The following is a 22,861-nucleotide window of genomic DNA, read 5'->3' as shown; positions in this document are numbered from 1 at the left end:
TCCTTCTCCTTTCCACCCTTCCTTCCTTAAAGTGGCTTACAAAAATAAACAACGTAAGATAGTGTTCAGAAAGCAAAAGAAACAAGATGAAGAGGCAAAAATAAAAAAACAAAAGTGGAAAAATAAAAAGATCTCTGTAAGTGTCCAGAGATCTTTTTTTACTTGCTAGTGGTGATTATAAATTTGGCTCTGAGTTTCCCAGAAACTTTAGCAAAGGGTGGGAAATGCTCCCATTTATGTGACTCATCATTCCTAAAAGATGCTTTTTTGGTCATGAATGAGAAACATTAATGAAAAAGCACAACAGTTATTCTGTAGAGAAGAAACAGAATCTTAAACCAAGGTGTTCTTATTAATGGCAGGCAGGGAGACCGGGAACAGTAGGAGGAAGCCGGCTGAAAAGAACCGAGACATAAACTTTTTTCTCCAGAGTTTGGGGTCATCACCCTGAGAAATCTTCAAAGAGCAAGTCTGTATATATTTGGACTTTCCTCCGCTGACTCATCTCTTGCCCAAACCCTGTACTTTGTGGAGCTAGAAATTTATATAGAAAAAAATCCTTAGAAAGCAGAAACTTTGTAACTATAATAAACAGCAGGAGGAAAAGGACGGAGACCTGGACTGTGTTTAGAGACCTCACTTAAGCTGAGGAAAACCACATGTCAGTGTGAAGAATCTGGTCATTAACAAAACAGAATAAAAAACAAAACAAAACGCATGGGCTATGTCTGCGGTCAGGCAGTCAGTGTTTCAGGGCCACATCATGGGTGTCAGGGCAGCACTGGGTACCACCAGGCTCACCGCCCAAACACAAGCTAATCTTCTACAAAAAGTATCTTCTGCAAAATCACCAAAGCCACCAAAAAGAATGCAGCTGTCTCCTCTAGAGCCCCAACAAAAGCAAACAGACCAAAAGACACGTCAGTTAGATGTCAGATTATCTGGAAAGAGCTGCCTGCTGACCACTACGTTTGTGAGACACTATTTACCAAAGGAGAGGACTCATTAGCAACTTGCCTCTCCAACCAGGGCCTGATTCACTGCTGGCTTTTCCTCATGAGTCAAACCATCCCACATGGACTGCTCTATACAATGGATGACCTTAGGGAAAAAAGCTGACAATGCTTCTCATGGTCCTAAAATCGAGCCCTAATATTTCTTTCTTTTAGTCTGACCTTATAGTTCACAGAGATTGTAGATCACTGTATGTCTCAGTATAGGATTCTTTTGTCATCGTACTAAATTCTACTTGTTTGATTGTCTTCTAGCCAGACCATGAAATTCTTAAGAACAGAGGCTTATGCTAACTCTTTCTGGCACACAGTTCAGGTGCCTGATGAATGTGTAGCAAACAAGTGAGCAACATTATTTAAATACCATAGATACATCCGACTGCTACAAAACAAATGGAGTTTGACATTGGTCACATTTTGGCTACATGGCCTCCATTCCCCCTTCCTAAAAGAGCACCAATTTCTTTGCAGGACTAAACTTTCCTTATTGTATGTCATCTTCCTGAGCAATAAGAGCCTCCCATTATGAAAGCTGGACAGTAAGTGGTCACATGACTTGGTTTGGCCAATCAGATGTCCTCTCCTGGACTCCGACTCCTGAGTCACATATAGAAAGAGGAAATAGTTGAACATTATCCACGATGCAGAAATGTACTGACTACTTCTTCCTGTGGTTGGCCATTGTTCTACTTCTGAACTCTACTAGAACTCTAAGTTCTTGTTTATTTGGAAGCCCTGTCTTCCAGCATTTTCGACTTAATTCTCTGAGCCTGTAGCTCCTCCAAAATTACCATTGACTCTGTTAGCAAGTTAGTTTTTGATGCTTTTAGCCAAGAACACTGATCAATATATAATAGTAAAGATCAAACAGAATTAGCAAACTCAATTAAATGAATCCAAATAAACAAAACATGAAGTGGCCAGTATGGTCCGACACAATACTTAAATGTTACACATTTTACTTAGTCTTAAATGTCAACTAGGACCTCTCTGTCCTAGAAAAACTGAAAAATTGGCTGGAGCCTTCAATTCTACAATTCATCAAATCTAAACCTTTCAGATTTCTGAAATTTCCCAGGACATTTGTAGTTCTCTGCCACCTTGTGCCTTTTGGGTGTCCATTCTCACACGTGCATTGTTTTCTTTCAAATCACATTTACCCCGAAAGGCATGTCAGCCATTTCACCAACACACACACACACACGCATATTCACATGGAGCAACATTATTTAAATACCATAGATACATCCAAAATATCTGTAGTATAGTAGGAGTCAGTGCAATTACATGACTTTGAGCAGATTACTTAATCTCTTTGTGTCTTTGTTACCACACTTGTTAAATGGGTATAATGGCATATGCCTAGTAAGATTGTTTTCAAAATAAAAGGGGATAATACATGTTAAGTTTATAGTTCATGATGCCATCACACATAGTAAACATTCAACACTCAATTTCTAGCCAAGCTAGAAAGTTTTACTGAAGATCTGGATCCTGGGAGACTCAGCATACACATCACGTACATTTAAAACAAATGAATATACGCATGCAATCTTAAATACTCTCAAAGTCCCTTACCATGTCAATCGATATTTCACTCTTTTCTAAGCAGAGCTCAGAGTCGCCTTCTCTGAATCTTCTCTCTTTTCCAACTTTCTTTCCTTCCTCTGTCTACTTATTTTCCTATCTTCAAAGCATGTAAAAAATTTCCTTTTTTGTGCCAGGGACTTAGGCTCTTTGGCTCTCACTTTATTTAGGCACCTAACTAAATGAAGACAGTTCCTCACCAGAAAAAGAATTTCTGGTTTCTACTCTTAAAGTAATAAAATTTATTGTATCTAGTTATAACTAGAGAATTGGTTTCTAAAAACCTAACCATTTGCATAGTACCCTTGTGATTTTTTTCACATTCATTTCTAATGAACGTTTTTAAATTACATAATATTCTTTAAATAAACTTTTAATTTTTAAGTAAGTGTATTTTAAAAGGAAACTTTATTCACTACTGTAAGTGGCAAAATAATACTACTCACCATAATAGTTACCTTAAAATAAATATTTACTTTAAAATAAAAAGATGTTCATATAGTACCTAAAATCATTACCTATTACTAGTGATCCATGTATCACAATTTGTAAATGTGAATCTAAAATATCTCCTTTATCATGGACACTCAGAGGCTGGATGAAGGAGGAAATGAATGGAAAGTCTATGGCATTTGCATGGTACCAACATTGTAAGTAGAGGAGGGGGCACGGGTGAGGATGAGCACAGGCTGATGAGATCAGGTCAGAAATCTGACAGAGAGGATGATCCAGAGATAAGATTCTGGGGAGTGATATTATATTCTTGTATTCTACACAATTGTCCCACAGCACCGGAGACTAATGTGCATTTAATCGAATTATATTCGGTCATTAGATTCCAATGCTGCTATAAATAAAAGTTGAAAAGCTAGAAACGTTAGAAATCATAATATCTGAATTATCCAAAAATAAGTGCATATAAACCAACCGATGCAGTTTTATACAATGTCTGAAACTTTAAACAATTTCATAACTTCTCACCATTGATATTGCTCACTTCGGCCTTTCAATTATCAAAAATAAAATTGAGATTCTCAGGTTCCACTATGCTTTCTCTGTACAAATTATGTCACAAATTTTTAGAGGAAAATTAAACTCATGGCACCAGCTTAAAAATGTGTTAAAGTCCTTAGCTTCTGAACCAGGTCAGTATGTTCAATAAATAACAAAGTCCACGATGCTTCTATTGAGAGTATAAAATATTTTATTGCTCAATAGTCAAAGCCTCTTTTTAGATCCAGGTGTACTATTACACAGCCCTATTCAAAATATATGTAGTAACAGCAATGCCTGGCTGATTAATGTTCTTTAGTAAATACTCACCATGTGCCAGGGATTATGCGTGAGACACATTCTACTCTGAAAAAAATTCCTGGTTTGGGATGATAGCAAATCTTTGCAACTCGAGTTACATTACACTAGAGTCTCTGTCAAGACATGTAACAGTTCTCTTTTGTCACACCGTTCTACTACATCAAAAATCTACTACCGAGGCATAGTGCCCCTGCCTTACACCCAAAATGTGCTTTCTACAGGTCTCACGTGAAAGAAACACTGTCCTGTGATTACAACAGGAATGTATTTTTTTATAATGACTTCCAGCTATTGATATCTATGGCTAGTTCTCAGCCTCAAATGCCAATCCATAACAGTTAAGCCTTATTGAATATAATATTCTTGCACTCTTTGGTTGTGCCAACTAAAATACAGTAAGTCTTTTAAGAAATAACTTCCCTAGGAGTCATCTTATTATTTGATCTCCAAGGGTGACAGGAAATTACAGGAAAACAAAACAAAGACCATTTAGCTGTACATAACTATACCATGCAACCATCACGTCACATAATCTAATGACAGAAAGAAGTGGGCAAACTAGAATCTGCTATAAATAGCTATTTAAATATCTATTCAAGTTTAGATGTGCAGATTGATATTCTTAAGCTTTTGTTACACTATTTAAATCCATCTTCTTTCTTTCTATTACTGAGATGAATATCTACTTTCACATAACCCCGTCTCTCATTGTGCAAATTTTTAGTGCAGCGATCTGGGAACATGTGTAGCCATATTTGTCGTTTAAGCGCAAGTGAAAAAAAAAAAAAAAAAAAGCACTAATAATCGAACCAAACCACACTCATGGCCACATATGAAATGCTGGGAAAAATCCATATCTATTAGCTTTGTAACTCTACAACCATAGATTTTTCAGAGGCCTCGTAGTTCGAATGACCATAATTTACAGCACGATATATACAGAAATGTCACATACCTCACATTAGCATCAAGTTCATCCATTACAGGAAATACGCATGGGTGAGCTGGACGTCAGTGCCCACAGGGTCCTATAATGTGGAAATAAATAAAAGATTAGATCGTAAGGTCTGGAGGAAAATGAAAGTCCTTGTTAAAGGAGAAAAAAAGGCAAATAATAAATGCTTCCTACTTATTAAGAAGTTTGTAGAATATCAGAAAAGTAGTTAATAATAAACAACACTATGGCAAAAACCTATTGGCACATTGAGGTATGGCACAGCTGTATGACAAAGAGTTTCTTTCAGTTTTACGAATCTCCTAGAGATGAAAACATACAGGTACTTCTTTTTACTCTGGACACGTAGCTTCTTTATGTGATCTGTACTAGGACACTAGCTAGTGAAAATAGGTAACTACATTGTTATGATTAAAATAGTACACTGCCTAAAATAGTCAGCGGTTATTTTTCTTATGAGGATTTGCAGGGGGGGTTTTAAGCTCTTTTTGAGGATGGGTAATCACAAATCCCTCTGAGAATCTAGTAAACTCTTGAGAACTCTCTGCCCAGGAAAAAAAACATGTGCATGCATGCACCTAAACACCTTCTGGGAAGCCCATGACTCCTTGAGGCCCACCCATGAACTCCAGGCTAAGAACTCCCAGTTGAAGGGGAATTAACTTTCAAACTACCAAGAGTTCCTCTAGCATTGACTCTTAGAGGGCTTTACACCCTTTAATGGACAGCCACTCACTGATCTTCACCAAACTGGCTCTGTATACTGACTTTACAGTTTCAATTTTCAGAAGAATTCCTGTTTTTCATTACATGTGTTCCACAATATGATGAATCAAAGAATGTAGTGGCAGAGTGTGGTCTGTTTCTTCCGGGGTTACCCTGAGCAAGTCCCTTTTTCATTCCAAGCTTCATCGTCTACTTCTCAACAAACAGAAAGGATTGGAAGAGGTGATCTCTGGGTTCACTTCCAGCTCTGGTATTCTATAATTCCATCTGCTGGTTTTCTAATTAAATCTTACCAAGAAGAAACTGTAAATCTGTTTATCTACATAACAGAACCATGAAGCTCAGCCTGGGCCCTTGGATGCTTTGGTCAGGACCACGCACACATGCCTGGCAGTCAGGAAGAGAATGGCAGACCACCAGAGCTGGAAAGGATGTAGATCTCTCTCTGGGGTTTTCAATGTTTGTTCTTTAGAGCCTCGAAGATTAACATGGGTGCCGGTGGGCCTTTCTGGGTCTGTGGCAGGTGTGGGGAAAGCTTTGCCTACAAGACTCTGAACCGCTGACTTTGACCTCAAGCAAAGTAGCTCTGTCTGCTTCTATCTCTTTTACATTTTGAATTTGGAATAATCTTTTATTTGAAAAACGTAAGTACAAAATCTTAACAACTGATGTGATAGGGCTCCATCCGCTTTCCTCCTCTATCTAAAATCTTTCCTGAAGTGATCACATCCATTTCCACAGCTTAAAATACCGCCTATTCACTGACGGTTCCTAAAGCTGTATCTCTAGCCTATCCCTAGCATTTTCCTCACATCTTAAGACTAAACTATCAGCAAATTCATTCTGTCCACTTTGAAAATGATTCCTTAATCTGACTTTTTCTCATTACCTCCAGTACCTTGGTCCAAGCAACCTACCATCTCCTTTCCCTGAATACCACCATGCCTTCCTGACTGGTCTCCTGCTTGCTCTACTATATAATCTCTTCTCCCCATGGTAGTCGGAATGATATTTTTAAAGTGTAAGTCAGATTATTACGTGTGTGCATGTGTGCGTTTTGGTGATAGCCATGCTATATTCTATCACCTAAGAACAGGAAGTAATGACCTCCATGTTGGTCTCTTTCATAGAAAAAGTCCTAGAAAATTATAACCAGAAAAAAACACTTGGCAAGTCCTGGCACAGTAACTCATGGTCCAGTGCTCCTTCTATATGTCAGGCTTCTGCCCTCAATTTGGCAATTTAGATAAATAATGTTTTACTTATTCCTGACAGTTGTCCAAAACAAAGGCATTAAAATATGAGTCAAACACTTCTACCATGTGAAGTACAAAAGAAGGTCGGGAATTCTCTCAGGACTAGGACAAGCTCAAGCCACTGGAATTATTTAAAACATATTTTCTGTTGCAAAAGTAAAGCTACAGCAACATATAATTCTATTAGAATCTGTGGGGCTTCTTCTCCTTGATGAACACATTCAGCTTCTGATATTTCCTTAAAAAGAGAGGAGAGGAAAAGATCATCTTATTTATGTCACCCACTGCTTTTCCAACCTTAGTTTTCTGGCTTACACATTCTAAATAACTAAAGAGTAAACCCAAAAGATAAGTACACCCCATCTTTACCCTTGTTCTTTGATTCAGAATATTCTGAAAGACTGCTGTGGAGAAGTCGTTAATGGTTAACAGAAGGTATGTGGTTGCATCTCTATTATAAAAAGTGTGAGCACAGGACTCACCTGTAAATAGTCCCCACCTATTGGAGTCAAATATTGATGTACTTTGGTATAGTGCCAACACCTTCCAATCTGGACTATGTCATAACTTCAGCTTGGTTTGCTGAAATTTGTTTTTTGTTATCGTTGTTGTGTTGTTTGTTTCGTTTTGTTATGTTTTGTTTTGTTTGGGCGGGTTGGCTAAATGGGTGGATATTCATGCATAACTGTGCATGGATTGACCACATTTCTTTATAGAGTATCCCTACATGAGTTAAATTTCTTTATCAAAGGGCATATTTTAATGCCTTTGTTTTGGACAACTGTCAGGAATAAGTAAAACATTATTTATCTAAATTGCCAAATTGAGGGCAGAAGCCTGACATATAGAAGGAGCACTGGACCGTGAGTTACTGTGCCTGGGTTCACAGCCCAACTCTACTACTAACTCATTGTTCCTATTCTTAAGCAAGTGTGGGGAGGAAAAATAATTTTCCCTCAACTCTTCTATGTTCTTAGCTGAGAACTCCCTATAATAAAAGACAAATATACAGGAGAAAGATAAACAAGTTTAACAACATGTATACGTCCTGTATACATGGAAGAGACCCAAGAGTAACTGAGTCACTCTTCTAAAAGACCCAAGACTCCACCTTAAATAACATCTCCAGCTAAAGATAAAAGATGTTGGGAGATGGGGGAGGTCATTATGGGAAGTTATCGGAAAAAGCACAGTAAACAAAAGTAAAGTCGTTATGTAGATTAAGACATTGCCTTCCCCATTAATAAGTGTTTTAAGAGATTTAGAGTCTTTCTTCTCTTCCTGGTACCAACCAGAAGACACGAATGGAGATTTCTCTTATAAATGTAAATGTTTCTTACAAAAGGGTAACTACTATTCAGTTTTCAGAGTTTTTTCTATGTCTGCGGTTTCTTAAAAATAATCAGCTTAAAATAATACTTATGCCAAAGAGACGTATTTTGGGGTGGCAAATTCGGTTCCCCTTCACAAGTCTGTTTACCAACCTGAGTCTCAAGTTCCTCAACTGTTGAATGGACTAGGCTAGAAGGTGTAGGGCAGGATGAAGAAAGGGAAAGTTTTCAATTACAGCTTCACAGCAGTTAAAGGAAATTTCAGAAAGCTGAGTTTCTCATCATTGGAGGCATTTAGGCAGCACGTGGGTAACTGTTTAAGGATGTCTATCTAGATGAGAACTGTGATTCTGGTGATGGCTGGGGTTTCTTCCAATGCTAAAATTGTAGGACTGTGATAGTCCGTGTTATTTCTGCCTCTCATAGCCCCCGGTCGGGGGGGGAGGGGGAACCAAGTTTTCTTTAATCATTTTCCAATTTTAAAAAAAGGATGCATGCTCAATTAGCATATACTGTCTCAAACAGGCATGAATCAGACTTTTCTGAACAGGTAGGACAAAAATAATAGCAGCGAAATGTGTAATCAAATAAGGCCAGGTATCTGATAAGAATTCTATGTTCAAATGCTTCTCATAGGCCTCATTACGTCATTGTCCTAACCCACTATTAGCCATATGCACAAAAACACACCATCTCACCAGGATCAAACACACAAGCATCCCTCGTCTTCTATAACCCATGGTGATCATGATTTCCTAGTAAACTTCACTGTAAAAACAATTCTTGGACCTTCTGAAAAATTGCAACTGTGCAAATACTGACTACATGAGAGAAAAAAAATTCATTCCTCTCCTCGGCTGTTTACTTTGTTTTCGGGAAAACATTTAGCAATTGTAGGATGCTGACTTAGCAATTTTTTTTTAACCTCTGTGAATAAATGACATAAAAAGAGCCATTTCAAAATGGAGTCAGAGCTGCCATTCCAGAGAAATTTGGAGTTCTTTCAAATTTTAGATTGTGGACAAAAAAAGGGGATTCTATGAAAAGTAACCTCATAGGGTGATCTGCTCATAAATTCCTACCTAGGCAGATCATGGTGGGTAGTCATGCCCCAGGCATGAAACTTCTTCAGTAAAAAAATTTTTCTTTGCCTTAAGCCAGCTCTGTCCATTATTTCTAAGCATCTAGGTTAACACAGCTTTGAAATGCTTCTTTTTAGACCCTTCATAGGAGAAACCACACTCAAGAGCACACATAATCTTGTTAACAATCCTGTATTCCAATCCTGCTTTGTTTCCTTCCACCTTCATGTAATCTTATGTTCCCTCCTTAATCCCAAAAGAAGCCACAAACTGTCATTCTAAGAAGCATTTTTCTTAGTCTTGGTATGAGGCATATGCCTTGTTTGGCTCAAATAAATTTTATAAAAATTCTCTACAGTTTGAACATTCTTACTGTAATGGCTAAAAAATGACTGCTAGAAATTTGTTATTTGCAGGAAAATTACTGCTTGGCTGTGTCCATGAGGACATGGTTATGTCGATGGGAACATAGACTGTTACCCATAGGAACATAACATTCTAAACAAGCTTTCTGCTTCTGTAACTTCGCTTATGCACCTGACCTGTGAGTTGACAGGTAGTGAATAGAAGAAAGATAGCCCTTTGTGTTTAGACAGTATGAAGAATGGGATTTGGGGTTTAAAATCCCTGTACCTCTACATTTCGGGGCTGCTTAATTTGGGGTCTGCGTACCCCTGGCAGACCCAACTGGCTGAATAAAGAGTGTTTCTTATAACTCACTCACTGAGTTCTGGTGGTCCATGTGTCTTTCAGGGGCTGGCGGCCACAACATTACGTTGACAAGACTGAACTGGTCCAGGCCTTTGGACTGGGCCAAGCCAACATTGTCTTACAAACAATTGTAAAACCAGCACAAAAGTGTACATAAACATGGATAATTATGGACTTTCTATCTAAATACAAATCCAGTAACCTATCATTTATAGTCAAGAGTAGCTCAGCTTATCAGCACCTCTAGGAATTCTTTCTCTTTTTATGTAATTATTCCTTTCCTTTTTTCTGCCTTCACTCTATAATTGGGACACTATTTGAATTTCTGCCTGAACCTGTGCTCCCCTAGCTGCTACTCCTTGATCCCAAATAACCACTTTTCGCTTTTCATTTTGGCTTTTTAATTTTAAGTTAAACTTCAATTAGTTGATATATACTATTTAAAAGAATTTCTCTCTGTAAATTAGTGCTAGAAAAAAAATCATCTTATTTGTTTATTTATCTAGACAGCTAAATGGTACTGTATAAATGAAAATGTGTATAAGCCCTTAAAAACTTTTTTCTTAGCTGGACACTTTAACCTTTTCATTAAAAACAAAAAACAAAACAAACAAACAAACAAAAACTTCTACTTAACCACTGAAAGAATATTTAACAGGCATACCTTATCTATACTTTGGGGAAAAGAATGGATTATAGAAAAAGTAAAGGAGAGATATAAATTTCCATTTCATGTAGCACTGAACGGAGCACATCTCAACTGTTTTTAAAAACCAGTTGTCTTTTTTTAAAGCAGAGATTTTTTGCCCTCTGACCCCCCCAAAATATGACCAGAGTTGTGAGGTTACAAGAAACCATACCCAATTAAGTAGGAATCTGGCTATTTCATGAAGAGAAAAAAGAAAGAAGATCCAGGAGGTCATTTATTTATATATTTACTTTTCTGATCACCTGTTGAACGTCTTACTCCGAATTTGGCCATAGGTTCTATGAAGACAGAGACACCATAAATGATCAATAAATATCTGTTAAATGAATGGCATGACATGATATGAAAGCTCTACTTGATAATCAGAGAAGAAATCAGCCTTGCCTTTGTGTCTCCAAATGAGAGAAGAGTTTAGGTCTCAAGAGTTTGAGACTATGAGGCAGATCATTTAACAGCAGAGCTGTCCAATTATTGACCTGTGTGCCTTGGCAAGCAACAAGGTCCTCCTCAGAGGGAGGCTCAAACAGAAGCCAGAAAACCATCATTCAGTCACGTTTGTGAGAAGGAAGCAAGTCCTGGATGACTCTGAGTTCTGATGAAATCTAAGAATGCAAGGAGAGCAAAACTAAATAAAAAGCCTTTTTTTGTAAAACAATGGTTCTCAAGTTTAAGAGTGTAGAAGAATCACCCTGAAGCTTCTTAAAACACAATGGCTGGGCCCCACCCTCAAATTTCTGATTCAGGTAGGTTTAGAGTGGTTAATCTGCATTTCTAACAAGTTCCCTGGTATTTATTGCTGATGCTGTTATTCTGAGGATCTCTCTTTTAGGTAAAAACATCAATTTCCCAAATGTGGTTCTCTGTCACTGAAGAAAGCACATTATCAGGAAGTAGGTGGATGGAGCATTAAGTACCATCATGGTGAAAAATGTGTTTTCTTTTTATTTTCTAATTTAATCCATTATTTACATTGAAGAAAAGGATTCAGGTGTTAGTTTATCTTTTAATCCTTCCTGATATTTGCTAATCTCTCTTAATAGTAAAGAACAGATTTCTGGCTCACAATCCTTTGCAAGAAACGGTATTGTCTTACTGAAGTCTCACCAAGAAGCTGATCTTCAGGTAAGGACTAAATAAATCCACACAGTTTACTTAGCAAGTGCAGGTACACTGACAGAGGAGTAATTACACAGGGAAGGGAATGCAAAGCAGCCAAGGAGGTATGTGTTATGCTTCAGAGTTATCTCGGACAAGTTGGGAGAGAACTGGGGTACTGATGCTCCCACGCCCATCATTGATTGACTAAGGGCTATCCACAGGGGTACACGGATTCCCATGCTCCTCCAATTAAAATGTGTTTATAAGCAAAGTCAATTCTAGCAGACTGAGGGCAGTCTCCCCTACAATGATGCGAGTTCATCATTGGAAGTCAGAATGGTGTACGTGGATATGGTGAGGGGATCTGCTGGAAAATGGAAGGAAAGATGACAGTATCTGTTCCAATTATTTAGCTAAAATCTGAGACACTGTTTTGTGTGTGTTGCATCTGTTTGTATAGTTACCTTCTATTTCTCGCAGTTGGTACTGGTTTCCACTTATGTTTTTGTTTCTTTGTAAAATAGAATAAATTTATTTAAGGAAAACTAATTGATCTAAAGAAAGTGCTATGCACGTAATGCTCCAGATGGCATGAGAACCACAAAGGTAGTACTCAAATGATTAAAGTTTGGGAAACACTATCTTAGTGGTTTAAAGCAGAGGTTGGCACATTTTTTTTTTTTTGAAAAGGGCCATTTAGCAAATATTTTAAGCTTTTCAGAGCATAAAGTCACTATCACTATTCCAATCTGCTCTTGTAGTACGCAAATAGCCATAGACAACATGTAAATTAATGAGCATGGCTGCTTTTCAATAAAATGTATTTATGGACACCGAATTTAAAAGTCATATAATTTTCACTCATCACAAAATAATACTCTTCTTTTGATATTTTTCAACAATTATAATACATAAAAACTTATCTCACAGGCCACACAAAAGCAGGAAACTGATCAGAGGGCTTGCGAGTTCCTGATTCAAGCCTTGTAATCAACCCTAGCTCTATCAAATTCCAGCATGCCTAGGACAAACTATTTACTTTTTCTGGCCTTTGTTGCATCATCTGTATAATGGGGATACACATATTGACCTCACAAGGTTATTGCAAAAAATAAATGAAAACGAACACTTAAAAAGCAGGTGTCCGGTGAGTTCACAGTATAATGTTGACTAGCTATTGTAACAAGGTGGTCTCCAGCTTGGCAGTCAGTGTCCCAGTCATTGGAGGCAGCTGTGCACCTGAGAGTTGATGTCCCTGACTTTGGGATGCGGCTCCAGAAATTATTCCTCTTCTCTATGGGAGAGGCCCATGAAAGTCGAGCCTAAGAATGCCCAAAGGGTTTTGTCACCACTGATTTCAGAGGCCTGGAATTTGGGGCAGGTCAAAGCAAAATCTGTATTCCATGTCAATTAAGTCTTTAAAATTAGTGTTCTGAACCTTATAGAATTATGCTACAGATAGCAGTGATTCTCAAACATTAGAATACCTAAAAATCACTTGCAAAACTGCAGATTTGGGTACCTTGCTCAAAGCATCTCTGAATCAGTAGGTCCAGGAATCTGCATTCAAACAAACAAATGTCCCAGTGACTTTGGTACAGATGCTTCATGGAGAGCAGTTTGGGAAACACCGCAAGGATGGAATGCAATCCACACAGGTGAGCTCATCCTTTTGAAATCCTCTTTAATCGCTTTTCCATATCTGTTTAAATGCTTCATCAGCCGAAAGACCTGGATTACAGTTTTTTTCTGTGCATGCCAAGGGAAAAGTCTCTGCCAGCATTTTACCTCTTCTGCCCTCACCTTGCATTTCTTCTGAGCCTCCTCGATTAGAAAACAGTTTTACAGAACTCTCTACTTCAGATATCATGTGCTGATTATCACATCCAATTAGGCATCTCACTGTAATCTCAAAGGACATGGGCTATTTACAGCTTAGATGGAAATTCCTGAGCAGAATCTGCATCTTTACTAGACTAATAAGATGTCACTTCCTTAAATGCTGCTGCTCACAGTCTCCTTCCAATAGTCCCCAAACAAACACCTAAGGAAAAAGGTAAACCTATACCTGTAGGTTTTAGAGAGGCCCATCTAACGCAGAGGGAAGAATCCTGAAGAAGCAGCAGAAGAGGAATAATAACACATATCTAAAACTGATATTTCTCAAACACAAAACTTTCACATGAGTTACCTCATTTCATCTTCACATCGAGCTATGAAAGAGTACTGCAATCGTCCCCATTGCACCAATGAAGAAACTGAAGCATAGAAAGGCCACACAAGGCAATGTCTTCAGAGCCCACACCTTTAGCTACTAGGTCATCCCATAAAGAATCTCGGTCCCCCATCTCAACTTTTCCAGGGCAGTTTTATTAATTCGATATTTATGTAGCTCCTCAAAACCTACAGAATGTCTACTGGCACTTAAAAGAGGTTAAACCTTTTATCAAGCCCCAACTTTGCTCTATGCACCATGTGACCCTGAGTTCTTTTTTTTGCTTCCATAGCCTCCAGGTCTTTTAGGTGTGGTTAAGATCTCCAACCCACCCATCCAGCAGAGAGAGATCTGTTACTTACTACTCATTAAGTTCAAATAAGATAACATATGTGAAAGTCCTATGAACACTGTAAGTTATTTAAAATGATAATTTCCCAGCCTGTCACTTCCATAAATTATTTTTAAATGTTGAGAAGAAAGAGTATATCAGTTTTGCAAAATCATCAAAAATCAGACTTTCCAGAGATCTAGGGTAGGTTGTAAAGTACCAAAAATGCAGATCTTTTCAGAGTGAGGGAAAGACTGCTTTGACAAGGGAAAGACTATCTGTCAATGTAATGGAAATTTCAGGAGCTTGAGAATCAGATGACCTGGTGCCGGTCATTGCCCTTCCACTAACTGACCTTGAGTGAGTCTTTCTCTCTCTTTCCACGAGAATCAACGCTGCTTGGTGACTAAAAAGAGTGATTTGGGGAGTCAAACTGCCAGCATTAAATGCCAGCTCCATTAGCTCCTCAGGAGGTGTTGACCTTGGGCAAGTCACATCAACTGTCTTGGTCTCAGTTTCCCAATTATAAAAATGAGCATAAGAATTAGAAACTTTAAAATTATCCAAACAAACGGACTGATGAGTGGATAAAGAGGTAGATAGATAGAAATATGATAAATCAAATTAGTAAAATGTTAATTGTAGATCTTATTGGGTATGTGGATGTTCACTATATAATTCTTTCAATTTTTCTCTCAAACTTTATTTTTCAATAAACTATTGGGAAAATCCCCCCCACCCCCTAAAACAAGACTACAACAGATTTGTTAGAAGAGTTGGATGAGATATAGAGCTTTCAGTAATGCTCATGGTAAGTGCTTGGCATACATTATCATTGGTTATTTATTATACAGAGAGAAGGTGGGACAAGGTGATAAATCCCTTTAGCTCTTACAATCTGTGAGTCAGAGTCCTGCTAGGTGAGCCAGAGACATAACATGCATGAGCAGGATGAGAAGCCAGGTCGCATGACACAGAAACCAAATGGACAGAGAGGAGCCAGGTTGCAGCCACAGACATATCAGAAACCGAGAAGTATGTACAAATGCAAGCAGCAGGACCCTCTGCAGGAATGCCTAACATGGTGGGACCCTGAAAAAAAAAGGCAGATGATCTTCAGTACAGGTCAAATTAATGTATTTCTCTATCAACCTTTCCTTTGGTAGGAGAAAAGCACTGGATTTGGGGTTAAACCCGAGATCAGATCCTGTCTCTGCCATACCAGTTATGTGACAACAAGAGACATTCACTCCAGTGTCCACTAGACCACCTGTACTGGAAACATCTACAATTACGAAAGTGAACCCCGTGGCAACTCTGCTCCTGCTAGGACTTCTTGCCCGTTAATGATTGGGCCGATCGGATTTTCTTCCTTGGGAATTTGCACAGAGAGATGACACATTCTTGAAAATTTGTCACCTTCGTGACAGAGCAATGGGGGAAAGATCATAAACACCTGGAGCTCGGTTCTTAGGAGATGACCTGGCTCTCATCCTTCCTGGAGTCTAGTCCCTTGAATCCATGAGAAAAACCCTAATATTTTTCAATGAATTTCAAATTTTGTTCAAGCAAGCCAGAATTGCCTTTTATTATATATAATCGAAAATATATATATTTTACTAATACAATTAGCTTAGTAATTAATATAAGAATTTTCCTAAAGTTTCCAGGGCTCGATTCCTTCATCTGTAAATGAGAGAGACACTTCTTGAAAGGGTTTAATATAAAAATCAAAGAAGACCAGGTGTGTTCAACTCCACAGCACATAGCAAATATGCAATGAATATCATTTAAATTGCATCTCAGTTTCAGAACCTTTATATCTTTCTGAGCAAGTACTCAGAGTCCCTTTGTTTTGGTGGAGGATGTGTGGGCATGTGAAAAGAAACAGGTGCTGACAGTCAAGAAGGAAGTAGTTGATTGAATTTGAAATTTGGTTAAAACAAACTTTTCGATAAAGGTTTTAAAAACTTAATCAGTTACACATAAATGTTCTGACTTGAGTTTCTGTTGGGTTTCTTCATGGTAGTGACGTTGACTTCAAAGAAAAAAGAAATGCAAAGCAACTACACAGGAAACAGAGGCTGGATGGACAGGTAACATACCTCGCTTCATGTCAGAGGGACTAGCCAGAATTTAGCTGGCAGTAGAGAAGATGGTAAAGGACTTTTTAATTTGGATTATCCTGTGAGTAATGAGGGATTTTATCATTCAAATTGAGGTAGCAATCGGGGTGGATAGACGTAGAGAGAATGGAAAGATCTAAGATCAGAATTAATTCAATGTAGAAGTACCATAGCTGAGAAAAAGCAAAGATTTTTCTGAAATTCAAAATGATGGGCAAAGCTTAAATGCTTAGTGAGAGATAATGAGTAATCCCTAGAAGTTACTATTCTTTTAATATAGCTCTATCCATTGATTCGCATAAATCCAAATGCTCAGTTATCTTAAAAATATCTTATTTATTTATTTATTTTTAAAATCTCCAGTGGGTGGGTTGTAAGCTTTTAGGTTTTAACACGTGGTTTGTAAATTTACCCAACCCTGCCACTACTGCTCTCAACTTGTATATGCCTTGGGGCTATTTCTGAATTACCTGAATAACAAAGAGAGGAGAAGACAAAAAAAGGGAGAAACCACATTATTGCAACTGAACACAATGGTCAACCTCACTCAGGTGTCAACCTTTCTAGACTGCAGACTTGGTTTTACAATTGAACTGGATAATGTTTCAGATCATTTCCACCCTGTAATGTCAAGATCCCATTCATGGAAAGCATTTTCACGTGGGGGTTAAGAATATGGAGTCTGGAGTCAGACAACACATCAACCAACCCCAGCTCCACCATGTCACAGCTGAGAGAACATGAGCACGTTACGCCACCTAAGACTGAATTAGCTCATCTCTAAAATGGGGGTATAAAAGCCTCTCTCTCATGATTCTTAATGAAGATTAAATGAGATCATCCATGTAAAGCATTCAGAACCATGCCTGGCACGTATCAAGGGCTGGATTAATGTGAGTTATTAGGATTATTATTATATTGTTTCTGAAATCCTTCTCGGCCTTCAGCAGCATCTTGAGCATTTCCAGGCATAGCAATAAGACAATGAGAAACCAGGAGGCATAAAGGTAAATGTGTTAGTTTGGCCAAGTTGGAAGGGGCATAAAAGCAGCCAACAACACAGCAATTTATTCATGTATTAAAATATGCTGTCATCAGGCATTTCTGTACAAGATCATAATACTTGTGTTTGAATTACAATAGTTATTTTCAATAGAGGTTGGGGCAGGAAGACTTTGTCCCCCAAGGGGACATTTGGTAATGTCTGGAGGCATTTTTGGTTGTCATTTTGGTAGTGCTTGCTCCTGGTACCTAATGGATGCCAGAGATGCTGCTAAACATCCTACAATGCACAGGGCAGTACCTCACGACGAAAATTATCCAGCCCCAAAGGTCAAGAATGCAGAGGTTGAGAAACCCTAGATTACAATGTTGGACAAAGTTATCTTAATAAGACTCGATAAAGGTTTTTTCAATTTTCAGAAAGGCAATGGCATGGAAGATTCTGTACTTGATGGGGAGTGAGAATGGGTAACCTAAGACTCCTTCAACTCTAAGGCTTGATATAGACACAAACCACAAACTTAAGTCACCAGAGCGTTTTCATCCTTTTCGCCTTTGACTATTTCCTTTTCCTAAAGGCAAATTGAATTTTCTAAAAAGATGGTTGATACTGGAAGGTAACTCTAAGGCATTGGGAGAAATGTTTCCTGCTAAAACAAAGAGCATTGATGATAATTAAAGAAATGTAAAGCTGTAAGGAACTTTAGAAATGATCTAGCAACTAGGTCTTAGTCGAAATCTTTTATCATATTTCACAAATGAAGGAACTGAAATTTAGAATGGCCAAGAGACTTGATCTAGGTCACATAATGTTACAGCCATCAGAAGGCCCAGATTCTTCCAAAAAACTGATTTAACTTTATTACTCAGACAATGATAACGTCAAGGGTCTCCACTTTGTGAATTTGCTCTGCATTTTTTTTCAATGATCACAGTCTGTATCTGTTCCTCTTTCTGGAAATCCTGAATATGGGTTTCACTTGACCAGGTGAACAACAAAAAAAATTAGATTCAAGAAGTATTGAGGGAAAACTAATAAAACCTGCCTAATAAGCTGTGGCCACTTCTGATGAAAAAAAGGTGACTTCAGTTCCCAGCCAGGTGACTCGGAGGATGGTGGTGGTTCATAAACAGATGGAAAATCAGGAGGTGGCTTGGGGTAGCAGGTTACTTAGGTTGGGATTTCAAGTGCTACTCTTTGAGGAAAGAGATGAGGGGGTTAAAAAGTCAGAGAGGTCCAGGCGAATGCGAGTAGAAGAAAGGACATTTAAGTTGTTGGTTATGAGGCCACTATGGCCCCTAGAAAGACCAGCTTCAGGAATAACACCCAGGTTACTCAGAAGCACCTCTGTCCTCTTGGTCCTGAGACCTCCATCTGCTCCGCAGGGGCTGAGCTGAGCAGTCCCTAAAGCTCTGTCTAGCTCTGCTGTGTTACAGTTAAATGATGACCAGCTCCGCTGTACAATGACAATTATTGTAAAGATGTCTCCTATGGGGCGGGGGGGGGGTGGCGGGTGGGGGAAGGACATTGCAAACACAAGAGAATTTAGGGTAAGGGTGTATGGGAAAGATAAAGACAAGATTAAGAACTCTCTTTACTTTTTACTAACTTTTTCCACACTCATCACGTCTGAGGTAAGTGAGAGCTGTTCCTCAGTGTCACGCGCTGTCCTAACTTTTTCCTTGACTCCAGGGCACCACGTCCAATCACTGCTGTCCTTTTCCTTCACTACCTGTGCTCACCAGCAGCACCCAGCAGCACCCAGCAGCACCCAGCAGCACCCAGCGGCATGTCTCCCTCATCGCTGATGCTGAAGTTCCACACAGCAGACCAGGCAAACGCTACCCACCCCCCACCCCCCAGAGTCACCCACAGTTTTACGACCCAGGAGTCATCTTAGCAATATCAAGACAAGGAGGGCAAACTCGCTTCAGTGACCTTCCATCCAAAGCCACCTTTGGTTCATGCTACAGCCTAAGAAACATTTTTTGTTCATTGTAATGGACCAAACGGAAAACCAAGCCAACATTTTCACTTAATATCGAACTCTAGGAAGAAGAGCTGGTGCTCAGGACTCCCCCACCTCTGCCAGCCACCACTTCCCTGTATCCACAGTCACTTCTTCCAAAGGCAGCCAACAGCGCGGTGCCACACACTGGGTAGCCAGCTGAGGGGAAACGCACCGTAAATTGGGATTGGGATTCTGTGAAAGACAACTGCAGGACGCGAGAGCTGGCAGTGACGGTGAACGCTTCATGCAGCCCAGCGTGCCCACACGCTCACGGTCACTTACAGACACAGCCAGTGAGACACTCGGGACATGCCTATCTTGTCACACACACACACACACACACACACACACACACACACACACACACAGAGTGCAGTCTCTTGTTAAACATCCAGGACTATTCATACAGACTACACATGTATCCGGTTACACACAGTTATGGATGCGCAGCTGCGTTCGATCTTGGTCTCTCTCTCTCTCATTCACACACACACACGCACACACGCACACCCTTACACACACAATCTCCTATAGTCAGGGAACACATGAGCAGTTTCACAGGTACTTACGTACACAAGTACAGGGCGCTCGCCCCATCCCTAGAGTGGTCCCAGGCTGGAGACGTGTCCTACCCAAGCAGCCAGTCCACCTACACCCTGAGCCGCCGCGCAGCCCGTCCCTGCAGCAAAACCGGGACTCCGGAGTCCAGAGCCCCCAAGCCCTTCACCGGGTCGTGCTGGCCCGCCCCCGCCAGGTCCTCACCCGCACACGTGGGCTCCCGGGCTCCTGGCCCCTGCGCGCCCACCGCACCTACCCGCTGCCTGAGGCGAGGGAGCGAGGCGCCCTGGCCGACTGGAGCGGCCACCCCCAGCCGCGGAGCCGAGCTTCTGCCGCCGCTGCCGCCGCCGCGCTCCCAGCCGCTGCCTGCGCCCTCCCCGCCGCCCCCTCGGGTGCCGGCTCCAGCCCCCGCGCTGGGAGGCCGCCGGGCGCCAGGGCGGCCGGGGCTGCGGGAGGCAGGACCCTTGCCCCGCTCACCTGAGCGCGCCGCGCATCGTCCTCCACCCCAGCTGGACGAGCAGGGTCCACAGACTCAACAGCCCCCAGCCCGAGCGCCCAACCCCCCCCCCCCACCCCACGCCCCGTCGCCTCTACCAGGCGCGGGGGACGGGGCCCGCGGGGGCGCGGCCCGCGAGGCCCTGCGCACAGGGGAGTGGGGGGGCAGGGGCCAGACGCGGGCGGGAAGGACCTCGCCCCTCTGGGCTGGCCTTCCCCGGCGTGAGCGCTGTCCTGGACTCACTACCGACTCCTAGGTGACCTTGGGCAAGTTGGTTAACCTCTCTGAGTGCCCATTTCCTCTACTGAAAGATAATAAATATGAAAGCTGTCAGTACTTGTGGTGCCGTGCCAGCGAAAACCCTTCCCCTCTAAAGCCTACTTCCTTATGCCTCTGACTGCCAGGGCAGGGTTGGTTTGGGAGCAGGGTTCAGAGTGAGCTCCGTTGGCCCTTAAAAGGCGCCCATGTTTTCCAAAGGCAATGTTTTATTTGCCTCAAGTCTTCCTAAGTTAGTCCACTGTTTCCTTCCCATTTCTGGAAGTAGCGCTTCTTCCAGCTCTGTTCACTTACGACCTTGATTGAGCGCATGACTAGAACGGAACCAAGCCTCAATGCTCCCATCTGTAGAATGGGAACCAGAAACTCGCCGTTGTGTTGAGACTTACAAAAGTTCCTATCTACATGTCACTCAGGGCTCGTAATGTCATTGAAGAACTGTGACGGAATACAAAACATTTTTCTTCAACACATCTGACAAAGGCCTCAAATTACAGGGACAAATTAGGTCAAGTGTAACGCCATGTTAGGAAAGGAAAGAGAAAGGAGAACCATCCTTTGGCGAAACAGGTTAGGGGGCCAAATGGCCAACTTGGTGGGTAATTCACCCCCTCAAGGACCACTAGGTGTGCATGGATGCTTGACAAGCACAGAGAATCTGTGACAGTAATTAATCTCCAAAAGCAAACAAATCTTCCAAGACAATCAAAAAAAAAAAATTATTAACCTAAAATTGTGAGCACAACCCAAGTGAACTGGAAATTTTAAATGACCCACCTGCTCATGACAGAAACTCTTAGCTGGTCTCTTTTTTAGCTTCTCTCTCTGTTGATCTTGATTCTCATTTAATTCCTCCTTTTGCCAGGTCCCATCTGTCTTCCTCATGGTCTGTATTTCTTCCCCATCTCACCTGTACGCTATTTCTCTCTTCTTTCTCTTCCTCGTTCAGTCGCTCCCCATCCTATTATCACTTCTTTACCTGCTTTGTGCCCTGTCTCCGTCTCAACACCTCTCGCTTTCAGGCCTTTGCACCCATCACTTCTCTCCCTGGCGTGTGTGTGTCCCAAACCTTTATTCATCTCATGTCCCCGCTCAAAATTTAAGAGTGAAAAGTTAGGTTATTTTCCTAATGATAACATCCGAACTTAAATTTACTACTATGCCACTTTCCCACACCAAATACGCCTGATAAATGACACCATTATCCTCACAGTCATGGGAGCAGAAAGTCTGAATCATCTTTGATATCTCTACTTCCATTGCCCTTCTCCCCACTTCTCCCACTCTCCATTTAGCCACTCGTCAGTTCCCACGAAGTCTATTCCAGCTCTGCCTCTGGCATCTCTTCTTTCCTTCCTATTCCCACTGGATTGAATTATAGTTTTTCTAGAACCATCAAAAAGATCTTCCAAGTGGTCCCTGCCTCCTCCAGTCTATCCTTCCTGATATCAGCATGCTCTTTCTTCCTCGGGCAGATCCCCATTAGTGTCACTCTTGCTCTAAAACCCTAATGTCCACGGAAGACAGAAAACAGCTCCCCAGAGATAACCATGCCTTAATATGTTCCCTTGCATGGCACAAGGGACTTTGCAGATATGATTAAGATAAGAACCTTAAAACGGGATATTGTCCTGGATTAAACAGGTGGGTCCTTAGAAGTAGAAGAGAGAGGCACCGGAAGAGGCCAGAGTGATGCAATGTGAGAAGGACTCAGCCAGCTGTTACTGGCCTTGAAGAGGGAAGAACACAGATGGCCTCTAGAACCTGCGGAAGGCAAATAAACAGATTCTCTCATAATCTCTCCAGAAAGGAAGATGGCCCTGCAGATACTTTGATTTGAGTGCAGTGAGATTCACGTCAAACTTCTGATCTAGAGAGCAATAATAATAATAAATTTGCACTGTTTTACGATAATAAATTTGTGTTGTTTTAAGCCACTAAATAATGTCGCAGCAGCTGTAGCTGATACAATGCTTCTCTTTGATGCACGGAAGTACACACGATTGCCTCATCTCGTTATTAACAGAAATCCAAGGTAGCCTTTACTTTCAGCTATCTCGCTA

At 40.7% G+C, this 22,861-nt stretch overlaps 1 protein-coding gene across 4 annotated transcripts in view; it reads right to left on the bottom strand.

Annotated features, from left to right (window-relative positions):
• HTR4 (5-hydroxytryptamine receptor 4) overlaps positions 1-20,536 on the bottom strand; it is a 112,710-nt gene extending 92,174 nt beyond the window's left edge. For 2 of the 4 annotated variants that reach the window (XM_016150326.2, XM_016150329.2), the window contains exons 1-2: positions 20,504-20,536; positions 4,870-4,942 (exon numbers count right to left, since the gene is read on the bottom strand). In XM_016150326.2, the coding sequence (XP_016005812.1) occupies positions 4,870-4,895 (26 nt within the window). In that variant the 5' untranslated portion in view covers positions 4,896-4,942; positions 20,504-20,536. Of the gene's footprint in view, positions 1-4,869; positions 5,220-20,282; positions 20,353-20,503 lie in introns of those variants that run through there. The other 2 variants (XM_016150327.2, XM_016150328.2) reach the window with 2 other exon arrangements.
• Between the last annotated feature and the right edge of the window lie 2,325 nt (positions 20,537-22,861).

This window comes from Rousettus aegyptiacus, unplaced genomic scaffold, assembly GCF_014176215.1.
Source record: "Rousettus aegyptiacus isolate mRouAeg1 unplaced genomic scaffold, mRouAeg1.p scaffold_m13_p_7, whole genome shotgun sequence".
NCBI classification, from domain to species: Eukaryota; Metazoa; Chordata; class Mammalia; order Chiroptera; family Pteropodidae; genus Rousettus; species Rousettus aegyptiacus.
This window is presented reverse-complemented; position numbering and strand designations above follow the sequence as displayed.